General features: G+C 40.0%; 2 protein-coding genes across 2 annotated transcripts in view; both read left to right on the forward strand.

Moving 5' to 3' along the window:
• Positions 1–6,748, forward strand: part of LOC109967924 (guanine nucleotide-binding protein subunit alpha-13-like) — a 9,050-nt gene extending 2,302 nt beyond the window's left edge. The window contains exons 3-5 of the mRNA XM_020613836.1: positions 2,406–2,456; positions 2,953–3,153; positions 4,861–6,748. Of these exons, the coding sequence (XP_020469492.1) occupies positions 2,406–2,456; positions 2,953–3,153; positions 4,861–5,232 (624 nt within the window). The 3' untranslated portion in view covers positions 5,233–6,748. The remainder of the gene's footprint in view (positions 1–2,405; positions 2,457–2,952; positions 3,154–4,860) is intronic.
• Positions 6,749–8,078: 1,330 nt separating this feature from the next.
• Positions 8,079–15,203, forward strand: si:dkey-21c1.4 (uncharacterized protein C17orf80 homolog). Its single transcript, XM_020613871.1, has 5 exons — positions 8,079–8,291; positions 9,163–10,551; positions 11,353–11,463; positions 11,741–11,857; positions 11,942–15,203. The coding sequence occupies exons 1-5, from the start codon at positions 8,282–8,284 to the stop codon at positions 11,968–11,970; spliced, it is 1,656 nt and encodes a 551-aa protein (XP_020469527.1). The 5' UTR covers positions 8,079–8,281; the 3' UTR covers positions 11,971–15,203.
• The last annotated feature ends 98 nt before the right edge of the window (positions 15,204–15,301 follow it).

Here is a 15,301-nt window from a genome sequence, read left to right on the forward strand (position 1 = left end):
CATCTGTGCTTAAACAGCTTTATGCTTACAAACAGAGCCTCAGCTCTCCCATTTGGCATTATTTGCACACAAACACTAAGAGTGCCACACAACACACACATTCTGTGTCCAGAAGCTAAAATAATATTCAGTTAAATGTCATAGAAAATGGCAAATTTTCACATTTTAGAGGCTGCAAGTAGTTGTAATTTGCTTCTTAAAATGTAATGTAATGTAAATGTACTACACCCTTCAGAATCTGTCAGCAAGGACATTGCCCATAATACATACAATGTAAACACCCAAACATTTAGTTTTGTTTGGTGTGTTCTACGCTGTCATAAAACTGTCTACACATAAACTTAAACTAAAATATCTACTATAAAACAAATAAACAAAAATACACACATTCACAGTCCAGCATAACAAAGAGTGGAACACAATAAACTACCGACTATACACAGCCCGTAACACAAGTGTCGTGCATTAAACTGAGGCATGACCCAAGGCACAAACACTCAAAGGTAAAATATTTCATCAGTTGTTAGTTTTCAGATCTAATTAACAGGCAACGATTTATTCATGTTTTTTATATTATTGGTTACAAAAAAACAAGCAAATTGAGGAGGCCACCTTTAGGAAATAATGTACCATTTTATAGATATTTTAGCAGGAAATGTTGCAGCATTTATTATTACACTTCCAGGCTGGCAGTTTTTTTTGTTTGTTTTTTTTTACCCTTCTTTACCGTTAGCGTATGTAGAGCTGTGACACATGACCACACAGATTACTGCACAGTGGAAACAATTAGTTGAGTGACAAAGTCTTGGTCTTTGTTTCTCATTTATCAAAGCATAAATACCAATGTTTCCTGGTCCCACACCTCTCAAAATTGAGTGTCAATCCTTGCTTCAAGTCTAAATGTGAACTAAATCTAAAACCTGTGGGCGTCTGAACCCGAACACGGGGTGCTTTTGATGGGAGCTGTTAAAAGTTTTTCGTGTTAGTGAGGACTAATTTGTTCCTCTGCAGATACAACCTAGTGTGTTGTGACTGTACTATTTAGGCATTTACATCAGAAACCATACTGGGCTTCAGGCATGCTTGTAATTGTCATTAAAAACACATGTACAGACTGAAACCACACTTGGAACCTCTGTTTGTGCAAAGTTCCCCACGTGTTGGTCTTTTTCTGACTTCTCACTGAGATTTTCTTTATCAATGAGTAACACATAAGTCACAAAATTAGTCTGATCAAATGTTAAGTGGCTACAATACGCACGGTCTGCCAACATGAACTTTTTTTCAGTTTTGCTTTTACAGCAAACTCATAAACTGCAGGCGTTGTCATGCTTTACAATGAACAGAAACAGCTCAGTGTGATTGCTCTTCTTGTTTCTCTTCTCCTTTTTTTTAATGAGTGATTTTTGACCATTTCAAAACTGTCGGTCTCTGCGATTTCAGCTACCTTACCTACACAAAACCAGAATTGTGGCAGAATTAAGTTTAGCTTCACAGAAAGGTAGCTCTGCTTTGTGCAGGCTTTAGCTTAGTGCCACACTAGTCTGCTCCTCCCTTGTGTAATCTTAGCCTTGCACATACATCCCACTTGTGCGCGCACACACACACACAGGTTTTTCAGGTCATGTTAGTTTTTTAAAGATCAGAAGGTGAGAACAGAAGCTAAGCTAGCAGCAGTGGAAATGGCTGCTACATGACACTAGTGCTTAGAGATATAACCCAAATAATAACTACTACTGATAAGCTTTGAGTTTTATAGCACAGGTCTTAGTATAGTGTGCCATTAATGCAAAATGCATGCAAAACTCTGTAAAGGTGTGGTGCGTCACAGTAGAGATATTATGGGTCACAGGAATGAAGACGAGGAAAATCTCTTCTGCTTTTTGCAGTCAGATTTTGGTTTATGTGGAGAACCACACACACACACACACAGATAAAGAAAGGCATCTGGGTCTGGGCAGTGTCATGTCTAGGCTTGCACTAATTCCGCACAAACAGCGTCAGGACAGCCTAGAAAGAACACCCCCCTGCGCACACACACACACACACGCACACACACACACACACACACCTAGCCACACTTCTGTATACATCAAAGACACACTTACAAACACGTGTCTACTGCAGTACCAGACACTTGCATCCTGTTTCAGTTTCTCAGAGCAGACTGAGCTTGTGGACGACATGCGTTTTATTAAAAAAAAAAAAAAAAAGACTGTGTGTGTCAGCTAAAGTGAGATTTTGTGCTGCTGTTGTAGCTCCATGCCACAGCAAATGTCCTCTATAGAGCGCAGTAATAGCAGTTAAAGTGTATTTCATGCATACTGTACTGTTTATGATTTAGAGTGACTGCATCTAAGAAATTGTGTCGAATTAACAGAAATTCCTCCTCTGTCCTGTCGCAGGGTGAGTCGGTGAAGTATTTCTTGGATAATCTGGATAAGCTTGGCCAGCCGGTAAGTTGTTTCTGCCTGCACAGATTGTTATAATCAGATGTGTACATGTTATAGTTAATACTGCAACATGTCTAAACAGTTTAAGGGTAGCTGACAGAACAACCAGGGTGGTTGTTGACCTCTTGGCGAAGAGGTGTTTTGTTGTAATGTCATACTTTGCTGATTTTTCCAAAGCTTGCAACTGTCGTCTCTACATAGATAAGCCCCCTGCTTGGACACAGTTGAAAACCTACAAGAAATGTGCCTGGTGTGAATGAAATATTGCCCCACAATGGACTAGAACAAGACCACACGCTACCTATATCCAAATATTTGTAAAAATAAAGTTTGCAGAAAAGTTACAAATCAGTGGCCTGTTGATTCTATGAAAAGCAAATTCATATTACTTTCAGCTGTTGCATGTTTTTTTTTTGCTTTTCTAAGCATTGATGTGCAAGCAGAGGGCCGGATTGTGTTTCTCATGTTTGTTTGCTGTGTCTTTCTCTGTCTCCACCAGAACTATCTCCCTAGTCAGCAGGACATCCTGCTGGCCCGCAAGCCCACCAAAGGCATCCACGAGTATGACTTTGAGATCAAGAATGTTCCCTTCAAGATGGTGGACGTGGGAGGTCAGCGGTCAGAGCGACGACGCTGGTTCGAGTGTTTCGACTCGGTCACCTCCATCCTCTTCCTCGTCTCCTCTTCTGAATATGACCAGGTGAAAGCACGCCGCTGATGTGACATGGCATCTTATTTCCTCTCTGTCTCTCTCACACACACACACACACTTGTACTTCTGTCTTTGTAAGGACACTCGTTGACATAATGCATTCCCTAGCCCCTTATCCTAACACCAAACCTAATTCTAACCTGAACCCTTAAACCAAGTCTTAACCCTCAAAAATGTATTTCACAAAGTAAGGACCAGCCAAAATGTCCTCTCTCTGTAGCAGAAACCTTTTTTGGTCCTCACTATGTAGCTAGTACATAAACATACACAGGCTGATAAGTGTCACATTAGTCTGTTTGTTCTAGCTGATTATGTTTGGTGACTTTTTGTTAAGTTGTGATCACTGTGTCAATACGTGCACTCGTATTCTGTGCAGCTGTTGGGATGTACTGCTGTGATTTGTCTCGCAGCATGTGTAAAATGAACAAACTATACCTGAATTTTCTTCACTATATAAGAAATAAAGGCAAAGTTTGTTTTTGTTTTTTTTTTTTAAATAGCAACAGCTGGTTGGCCAGTAGTACGATTCAGTGTGGTGTTCATCAGCTTTACACAACATTTCGGCCTGATAAATCTCATGTTGGTCTTAGTTTTTGGTCATGGTTTGTTACGTCTACAGTAGAGCAGGGAAAACAGTAAAAATGCCTTTGCCGTCTCTGTTTTTCATTGTACACGTTAAAATTGTACACAGTGGATAGAGTATACTGCTCACATGAAGGAAATAGGCCTCAGCTCACACTTGGTTCTGATACTTTTCGGGCTCATACAGTATAATATGCACATCTGATGAAGAGGATGCCCTAAGTTTGTTCATTATAGAACAAAGATATGCAAACTTCACAGTTGCTCCCTGGTTAGCAAACTATATAATGGCCACACTGTTTCTAAACGACACATACCCCCATGTATTTGTGACAATACCAACCCAGCTGTTGTGTGTTGGGTCTTACAAGTAGCGTTAAAGCTCTCTAAGCAGTCTGCTCTCTGTAGCAGATCATTGTTACATATCTACAGCATCAAACACTCCTGTTGCTTTGTTTTTGTTGCCTTGGCTCTGGATCCACAGTCAGAGGCTGTTCAAACACTAAGCCGGGGTAGGATCCCAGTCAGTTTTTGCCTTGTTGCTGTAAGAGGCGCTCTCAGATGATGCCATCTCAAATGGATTAGCATGTTCAATATGTTTTCACGGATGTACTCTGTGAACAATGTTGGCAGACTGTTTTTGAGTTGGAATTTTTAAGTTTCCCAGTCTACCCACTCCAGTGTCACTGGAGCTTATTGGGAAAGATGATGCGTGCAAATAACACAGACAGCTCTTGAGCTGTATCATTTGTGTTTACTTTACTGACAACATTATGGGCTGTTCATCAACAAATTAACCCGACTTGCATTGTTTAGCCAATGCCAAAGCTTTCAGGTTGGAACTCTTCAGAATTAGTTTTGCATGTGCTTAGACTTGATTCACAGGATAGAAATTGGATACAGTTTGGGACTGTTGCACAAACTGAGACACCTTGTTTGATATTTTTTTTTTTTTTTAAGCCACAAAGATCAGAGAGGATATGCCATCCAAAATTAAAGTCTATTTGTGGGGGCTCCGTTAATTTTTTTTTCCAATCTTATTAATAGTTTCATTCCATTAAGTACAATAACTACAGTAGTAGCTGTTGTTAATGTGTCTGTTGTCTCATACAGGTGCTGATGGAGGACAGGCAAACTAATAGGCTGCGTGAATCACTCAACATCTTCGAGACCATTGTCAACAACCGCGTGTTTGTCAACGTTTCCATAATCCTCTTCCTCAACAAGACAGACCTGCTGGAGGAGAAGGTGAAGAGCGTTCCGCTCAAGGACTACTTTTCTGACTACACCGGGCCGGAGCACAGCCTGCCGGACATCCAGGCGTTCATGGTGGAGTGCTTCAGGGCCAAGAGACGCGACGCCACTCAGAAGCCCCTGTACCACCACTTCACCACGGCCATCAACACGGAGAACATCAGGCTGGTGTTCCGGGACGTCAAGGACACCATCCTCCACGACAACCTCAAACAGCTCATGCTCCAATGACCTCTGTCAACCTGTGAAAGTAGAGGACCTGAACAGGGCCAGACCACCCCCTCGCTCCTGAAGATGATTTGGGAGACGCCAGCCTCAGAAGAATCCGATAGATGTGTTCTTCAGCCATTTTTATGTTCGTTTTTACTCTCCTCTGAAGAGTTGGCCTTCTTGTTAGTCCAGGGCTTGATATGGGCACGAGTCAGTAGGGCAGACCCTCTGTGGTAAACAAGGAAGACAAACGGGCGGTTTGGATGTTTGATAACATCTCATCTCTGCTGCTTCGTCTTAAGACTCTCCTGGGGCCTGAGCTCTGCCTTACAGTAGAAGACTCACTGGAGCTTTTGACCTCACAAGGTGCCTGTGCTGGTCCCAGTGCCTGACATACTGTGGAAACCACCAGAACTTTACAAACTGGCAAATGGTTTCTAGACCAGATATACGGTTTGCCAAGCAACAAACATAGGTAATAACTATGCTGCAATACAGTAAGTACTTAGTTCAAACAACATGTAAGCAAAGCATCAGATGATAAAAATTTACACAGGATTATCTGTACCAGATTTAATTTTCCAGCCTGTGTCTAAGCACTGATCTCATCCAGTCCAAATTCACTCCATTATTTCTGTTGCACTCCCCAGTGCTGCTCAGTGAACCTTGTTGTTAAGGCCCTGCAGTCTATTGACAGGTTGCTTCTGATCTGGATCTGCACAGTATCATTTTTTCCCCACATACTGCAGCACTGTTCTCAGCCATCGCGTTTTTTCTTTGTCAGGTTGAATGTTCGGCACGGAGCCATCATTGATGGGACAAGGACTGATTGAAAGTAAAAGTGTTCAAAACAGTTGAAAATCAAATTTGGAAACTGGCTCCAGCACTGGCACCTTGTCTGATAAAAGCTAGAAAAATGCGTGACTGAATCTACAGTGTCTTTCTACGTAATGTCTCATAGAGACCAATCACTGTTTAAATCCTGCATTTGTGCCTGTCTCTTTAGAAATAAAGTCAGTCTTTGCTTCCTTAAACAGATAATTTAGATGCAAGTTTTCTTGCAAGTTGTCCTTTTATTTTTAGTTGGTTAGAAGGTAACAAAAAAAAAAAAAAAAAAATGGCACATTAGGCAGATGTGCCAGTAAGTGAACATGCAGTCCACTGTTTTCTCAGGGTTGAATCCAAACCGGCATAAATGCTGATCTTATTGTTGGTGAACTAATTTAATAATCTGATCTTAATCTGGGCGGTAGAGTGGTGAGACTCAACCAGGCTTCGGTATAGTTAGCTAGGTGGCGTATGGTGCTGTATCCTCCTGGCTTTGACCGCTGGCCCATAATCCCCCTGTATCTCTCTCTGTTTTCATCTCTGATTAGATACTAAAGGGACAGACCTGCCCTGTTTGACTGATGAATGTCTGTTAGTAGATGTACAGAGGTTTGGCCTAGATTGTCTTAATACACCGTAACCAACATTGTTGTGGTAAGATACAACCCATCATGTGAGAATTTCTGTTGACACTGAGAAACTCCTGAAATTTTTTTTTATACAGACAGCTTATGCTGTTTAGGATTTCCCTTTTAAATTTTTGAATTTGAGGGGAAAAAAAAAATAATTCAGACAAAAGCTACTGGAGTTGAATATTTTTGTCAGCCATCTTTGTTTGAGGACAACTTCCAGGCACGGCTATAATCTCAGTATCTCTGTTAAAGCATCCCATGCTTTCTTGGACTGTTCACATCAACAATATAGTTTTTCTCCAAATATAAACCACCTTTGAGCTTCACCTTGCTTCCAGTCCCAGCCTTGTACATACCGTAATCTGTTGTCATGTAAATAATATTCAGGTTGTCTTCTTATATGTAAATGGTTGTAGGAATGGCATTGTTTTCCATTCTAAATATGTTTAAATTCACTGCTTTTCCAATGAAGATGATCTCTTGCTGTAGATGTTTTGTCTAATTTTTCCATCACCTTTTTGAAATTCAGTCCTGTGTCAAATCTCATGCCACTCTAACCCTCTCAATAAATACACTTTTCTAATGAAATTAGGCCCCTCTTTTGGTTATTATACATAAGTAAATCTAGATTTTTCTTTGTAATTAATAACATTGGTCCAAACAATAAAAATGCTTTTTGTGCATTTGCAAACAAATGTGTATTTTTACTTAAAAGGTACACTAACTTAACTTTCTCAGGCTAAGTTTGCAGTTATAAGTTGAATATAGGATGATGCAGAGGGCAAAATATGTTTTACATTAATCTTATTTTAAAAGAGAAAAGCATACGAGGTGTTTAGAACCATAGGTGAGAGCAAAATCGGTTCGTGACCTATTCGAATACTACTTGAATCACAGAAAGACCGTGAGATGTGGCTGAAAGCCCTAGAAACATCAATTAAACATCTTGTGGAGAGATTTATTTTTGTCAAATGCAATATAATTGCTTTAAGTTGGCTTATTTGAGAAAAAAATACAATAATAGGCTTGCCACTGTCAAGAAAGTTCTTTTAATTTCATTAAATGTCTTGTTCTGCCAAATAAACACTACTGCCAGCAACTGAGATACACTTCTGTTAGAGACCACTAAAATCGTTGCGGTATTTTCGGGGATTTACGTTTACGCGAAAACGGAAGTGGGCAAGAATGAATCATCTCGATTACGACGCAGAGACGTTAAGTGAACACACCACACCCACTACATGTTCGTGTGGGGCGGTGTTTGTCCGCTATATAATGTATCATACAGTTCCGTTATAAGCCATGTGTTCATCTTGCCGTTTTAAAGACAACCATAAAATCAAACAGCATTTTTAAACCAGATGTTGCGACAGTTTGAATCATTTACATTCAGGCTCATCACGGGCTACCCCAAGGGTCCTTCATTGCACAGTTCAATATGTTTGCAACTCTGAAAATAAAGATCTGTCCAACTAAAATATTTCAAAGAGGCATTGGTGTGTGATGTGATGATCGATGATAATTGAGATTATTATCACTGCAGCAACTTTCCTGTTCTAACTTTTGGAACATGTTTCACTCCGACTGGCTATTTTACATATGTATTCAAAATGAGCTCAGGTAAGTGTTAAAACGGCAGAGAAAACATATGGCTTAATCGCAGCCAAAATTATATACATATGTATTATTATTTGTATCAGTACTTACAATGCAAGTAGACCTACTACACGCTAAGCAAGTTCTTCTGAGGGCACTTTCGTTTCAGTGATAACAAGGTCAGTTAATAAAGTAAAGCAAAAGTGCAATAATACATACTGTAAATGTTTTTCAATCAGATTTTGGTTGATATCAGTTTTTTGGTGTATCATAGGTTTATATACATGTAGCGTTTTTAATATAGTTGAGTAATTGAGTATCCGAGCAACATTCGATGAATCAGCAGCCATTTAAATAATTGGTTTATCGTTTATTTTCCAAGCAGAAATGTCCATGGTTCCAGCTTCTCAAATGTGCAGGTTTGATTAGCCTTGCAACTAAATTATTTTCATTATTAGTCAATCAGCTGATTTTATATTTTTTATTTTATATTTAATTTAATCTTTTGGTTATAAAACATCCAAAAAAAATCCATAACTTCACTGGGCTGAACATGACATCTTCAAATGTAATAGTTTGTTTGACCAAAAGTCTCAATATCTAGAAATATTTAGTTTACACTGATATATGACAAAGAAAAGCAGGAAATCCTCTCATTTGAGAAGCTGGAATCACCAAATATTTGTAAATTTAAAAAAATACCTGAATGATTATTTTACTGCCAAAATAGTTGCTGATTAATCAGTCGACTAATTCATTAAATGACTATTTTCTAACATTCTCAGATTAATTGATAATGTAAGTAATTGTAAGTTGGTCCCTGTGCATATTAACCACATCTAAACATTGTTTGAAACATACAGCAGCACTACTCTGTCACTGTTTGTCTCCACAGAGGTGTGCCCATTCTGTGGGAAAACTTACAAAAGGCTAAAGAGTCACCTGCCACATTGCAAGGCAGCAGGAAGCTCCAAACCACCTCCAACCCAACATCATGTGACGGCACAACAGACACCATCCTCTCAGGTGGCAGCAGCAAAGGAAAAGGAGTTAATGCAAACACCATCAGTGACAACAGATCTACATACAAAGAAGAGTAAAAAGGTGTCTGTGGTATCTGAACCACTGCAGTCTCCAACATCAGCAACACCTACTGAGAATGAAAATACATCTTCATCAAAGCTATTGTCCCTGAATTCTGAATCGCCTCCACCATCAGCTAAGAAGAAAAAACACAAGCTCTCTGATCAAATTAAAATGGCCGGCTCTTCCTCTCCCACCCTCTCTAAGCCAAACAAGAAGAGTCTCCTTGCAGTGATAGAAGCTGCAAAGTCCAAACGTGTTTTTAAGGAATTCCTGGAAGAAACCGGATCTGTATCAGAAGACCTGCTGTCAGGTTTAACCGATCATCTCAACTCCAGAACCACAGCACAACCAGAGACCAGAATGAATCCAGACAGCACCAGTCCTGCCCATATGTCTACAAACATTAAACCCAAAGATGTCCATAAAAAGAAGGCATCAAAGACAAAGAAGAAAAATACATCGGACCCTTCGGATGCTAAAATAAGGGAAAATAGCAGCAAGAGACCCAGTGCAAGAGACAGCTTCTGCATAGACAACAATGGGGAGGTTGAGGACTTACCTCTGAGTAAGATGTTCTTGAATTCAGAAAGTGGTCACCAGGCCAGGATCACTCTGCAGGATGTTAAAGCCATGTTACGTCGAGCTAAAACCACCGGTCAGTCCAGCAGGGCAAGCATGCTCAGTCAGACTGAAACTGTTGATGACCTCCACAGCAAAAGCAGACCTGGTACTAGTCTCAGTCCAGTAGCAGTCTCAGCAGAAAACCAAAAAGACAGCAGCTTGGTAACAACTAAAACGATGTCAGAGCAGCTGCCCAGCACTAGTTCACAACACACACAGCTGCACTCAGTTAAGAAAAAAAGTTCACAGTCTTTAATCCCTGTGCAAAGTGATTGTTCCCCTCAGCCCAAACTGGCCCACCCTGTTTCTCCCCTCCTCTCTGCCCTTGTATCATCTCAGGTGAGCCAACCTATACCTGTTTCACATCCAGTCAACATAAACGAGGGGCTGAAGGTGGGCCATCACAGGGCAGGACCCCTCTCAATATCACCATCACCCACACAGTTTTCCAGTCCTCACCCTTTCCTGCTTGCCCCACCCGTGAGGATGGAGGCATTGCGACCTGATGAAGGTCTGACGCCAGAGAAGTCGCAGCTCGACGTCAGGAAACAAAGCGCTGCTCACAGTCAAACTGAAGGTTAGTATTTGGCAGAGGATGCAGGGTTGGGCATCCAGCCTCAGCCTAGCTGACTCTGTGTCTGGTTAGATTCATGCTTAGAGCTGCAACAGTGAGTCAGTTACTCATATAATCGATTGACAGAAAAAAATGCCAAACATTTCCATTATTTCATTTGAACCCAGCAGTTTAAATGTGAGGATTGGCTGCTTTTCCTTATCTTACAGTACAGTTTCTTATATATCTTTAAACTGTTCTTTAGACAACACTAAACATTTACACTACCAGTCAAAGTTCAGACGATTTAACAATTAAACAATTACACTGGACATTTGTCACCCACCACATCCCTCTTCAGGATAAGCAGTATAGATAATGAATGGATGGATTTTTCCCATTTCCTCATGTTTTATAGACTGAGCAATGAATCAGTAAAATAACAGGCAGGTTAAATCATAAGGAAAATAATCAGTAGTTACAGCCTTTATTTAGTCTTTGATTAGATTGTTTCTGATTATTATTTTTATAATTTTGTCATTTTTAATCAGGCAAAGTTCCTGTTAGCATCATTGTGTTTGGACAACATTTATCAGTTTTGAGAACTTCTGCCTGTTCTGTTACATTTTAAAAAGAGTGTTGCAGAAGAACATGTTTATATTACTCAAAGCGAAATTCTAAAAACAGGATTGTTTTGGTTTCACTATTGAATGAACACTTGTATTGAAATGTTTGCCAATTCCCAGCTCTAGTGACAGGAAAGAGGATGTGTGCATTTGTCTGTGTCAGGGCACTGACTCTTTTTTTTGGTAACATGAATTGCAGGTGGACTGGCACTGCGGCATCTTGGACAGGTGAGGCTGAGGGAGTTGCCTGAGTGGCTGGCCTGCAAAACCCCCAGATGTCCAAGAGATGCCTTGGAAATGGTCCACAGAGGTCAGTATCACACACATCTCACAGAGATACATGTGTTACTCTGAGAGATTAGCTGCTACCCCTGTCTCCAGTCTTTATGCTAAGCTAACCAGCTGCTGGCTCCAGCTTTATATTTACATTACAGTTATTAGAGCAGTGTTTATCTTTTCATCTGACTCTCAGCAAGAATGTAAATAATCCTACTTCCAAAATGTCAAACTACCACTATTCTAGTAAAAAATGTGAGTATGAAGTTGTACATGTTTGTGATTCCTCTCATCTCCATTGCTTCCCTCAGGCTGGCAGTGGTATTACAGGAGGTATATTGATGTTAAGAAAGGAGGTGTAAGTGGAGTGGGCATGTTGTTAGCAGGATACTGTGTGCTCAGCTACATCTGGAGCTACCCTCACATAAGTAAGTGTGTGGATCACTCTCAACATTGCTTCATGTAATGATCATTGATTTAGACATAACTGGAAGCTGGGTTTTTTTCCGCAGAACGTGATCGCTGGAGGAAGTACCACTGAGGTCAGGGGAGGGTGTTCCACAAGTGGGACTCTGAAGTAAGCGGCACATTTGGCAGAAAGATCATTGTTGTTCAGGTTAAACACACAACATGTTAATTAGTGAGCATTAGTAGGCAGATTTTGTTAGCATTTGACAGAGCCAGGCTCACTTTTACCTGTTTTCAGTCTTTATCCTAGCTAAGCTAAGCAGCTACTGGTTGGTGCCTTGTATTTCTCAGACATGAGAGCATGAAGTCAGTTTTCTTATGTAACTCTTCTTCAGAATGTGAATTTGCCTAAGATGTTGAACTGTTCCTTCCTCCAGTACTAGTAGTTTCACTCTCATCTGACTTCAGAAAGCCAGCTGGTGTTTCACTGCAATTTAGATGCGTTTGAGACAAATTTCTGATGTATTTATCTGTATTTATCTTATTTAGTTTTATATTGGGGAGGGAATACATAGAGAACTACTAAAATGACTTGTTTAGGTTTTCTGTGACCAAAACCAGTTCTGGTTCCATCTTGAGATGGAATCACTTCAGTTTATGGTGAGAGGAATTATGTGGACATCTGTAGCCATGTATTGCAGCCCCGCTGTGTGCCCCAGGGACTCCACTAGGTGTCACTGTTGGGTTGTGTTACCAAAGCCAAAAGGGCTTGGCAGTCAAATATTTGCTATGCAGAGTTTTCTTAGCGCCTTTGTGCAGAGGCACTGGTGCTGGGGTCCATGAGAGGATTAGAGGGAACCAATAGATTTTTAAGATGATAAAATCTCACTGTGGCAGCTGAGCTGTGGAAAAACATGAAATTTGAAATGTCCTGACTCAGTATCTTAGAAAAGATCTTATGTGTATAGCAGAGGGTCACAAATCTGTTGTTCTCTTGCAAAATGTTTCTCCCATCACATGATGTTATCATGCTTGCTTAGTCCGTCAGTGCCAGAATGTGAACGCTCGCAGAATAGTAATGGAGGAGGGATGAAGGAGGTTCTCAGCCAGACTGGACCAGTTTGTTACTGTGTTCAAAATGAATTTATTGTTGCCTCTCTTAGCTGCTGTAGTGAACACACATTAGCTACAAATCAAGAAATGACCATTTTTGTAATGTTTTTTCTTGGCGCTGTTTTTTAGCCAACACAATAAAAAATAAGTTTGTCCTTCTTTAACATTCTTTTTTCTCTATACAAAATTATAAATATTTTGTTTCACTTTTCATTTTTATACAAAATAAACTATACAAATCAAGTGAGACAAAACAGTGAAAATAAAGACAGAAAAACAAACTAGGAGGGGAGGGAGGGGGCACAGTCTGTTCGTACCAGGCCCTCAGACACTGATGTGCATCCACATAACACAGCCGTACATGCACAACAAACTTTCTTGTGGATGTAAGTGCTACAGAGGTACAAAATCTTGCAAGCAACCACGTTAACTTACCAATGTCACCTTACGTTTGCATGCCATTAGAGATTTCCCTTCCAAGCACAGGGCCCAGTTTTCTCAGTGTATGCTAGTAGATGTGGGCTGCAGTGGCTACTGGCATTCATACACTCAAAAAACAGATGTGTTCCCTAACACCCCATATCAAAGGCCTTCAGTTTGCTCCTATAGCCTGTTGGCAAGTATATTTCACAGACACATTTATAAGAGAACGGTGGCACTATCCAGAAACAACCCAGAGAGAAATTAACCTAAGCTTTGGTCCTGTTTTGAGTTTGGCAGAAATCACCCTTTCTTGCTTACACTATAGTGCAGATTTCTATAAACGTTTTCACATAATTGTTATACCAAACACATAAATGCATGGCCAGTATTTAGGATTAATTCTTTATCAAAATGTAATATGACAGTAAGTTAGGTTTTGGCTCCAAAAGTTAAATGAAAACTCAAAAGTACTCAGACAAAACCAAAGTTATTTTAGCTGCACAGTTTCAGGATTTTGTAAACAGCTCAACTAACTAAGCTCTGAGGGTGATTCTGGACAATACTGTACCCTCTCCTATTAATTTTGGTTGTGCTGCTAAGAGGGAAATGAGTGGAACTGAATAGGGGGGGGAAACAACCCCTGGGGTATGAGCGAACAAAGTCAAGAGTATGGCAATTGAACAACCAAACTACATGAAAACGCAGTTGCAGACCAGTGTGTGTGTGTATGCAGATTAACAAGCACATGATTTTAAAGTAATCAAGCAAGATATGACCAATATATAATTAAAGGCAGACAAACCTACGCACAGTCAGTGACCCTACAAGGTCATTTACGGTATCATCATCCTTACAAAACTTGGGAACACATCACAATGAACAAAACGGTTGTCTTTTTAATGTCATTTGAAAACATTTGAAATTAAAAATCTAAATAAAAAGATAAACATATTGCAACATGACTTCCTCAATCTGAGGACTTTGCTCCACTGACACAAACACACTGAAATGATAGAAGTGGTCGAGATCGAGATTTGTCCGGTGTCTGTGTCAGGGCTTGCATACCTTTAAGGTACAAAAGAAAAATGCCAAGGAAAATGTGACTTAAGCACCAAAACAAAAGCACTGTCAGGTACCGTGTATGTCTGTGTGACAACTATGACTGATTTCTAGTGTGACGAAGAGGTTACCCTTGTTAAAGGCAGCAGAAAGAAGTAAAATATATTTTGGTTCTGTTCCAAATGTTCTCATTGTGTTTAGCCTAGCGTACTGTACACTGCAGCTTCATAATCATATAGTTCCTGAAGTAAGTAATAGCAGGTTTAGTGCAATTTTTCTATGTAAATGTGTCTCCACTGAGCTTACCCTAAGAAAAACCTCTGGCTCTGAATCATAACCTACTTACCACGTTGTACTAAAGCATATGTGTGTGTGAACTGTTTCATGTTTGTAATGCAGCAAGGAAACAAGTGAATGGATATTTTTGAATAGAGCTTCTTCATGTAAACATTTTAAAATAAAGACCTAAAATTAGGCACAGAGTCGCCATTTTGGCCCTGTTTTTCAGCATAGGTGGCAGGAGTAATTAGCTGGCACGAAATATTCATGGTGTGTGTAAATGTGTGTGAAGAGAGGGACATTTGTATTGAAGCTACTGAGTCCCTACCCTTTTAAAACAATGTTTTAAAAAAACAAACAAAAAAAAGAGATCATGTTCCATCTGTTAGTCCACTGCATTGCACACATTCCCGGATCTTTATAGGTAATTATAAGTGCCAGTATTCACCTTGATGGAGTCACTAACTCCTGCCTCATCCTGGACCCCCCCCCAAAAAAATAAATAAATAAACAAAAACAAACCTGGGTAATCTAATGTAAAAGGTGACAGATAATGGATCTTCATCGTGTACACCATCCCGCACAATGTG

This window comes from Monopterus albus, unplaced genomic scaffold, assembly GCF_001952655.1.
Source record: "Monopterus albus unplaced genomic scaffold, M_albus_1.0 scaffold139.1, whole genome shotgun sequence".
Lineage (NCBI taxonomy): Eukaryota > Metazoa > Chordata > Actinopteri > Synbranchiformes > Synbranchidae > Monopterus > Monopterus albus.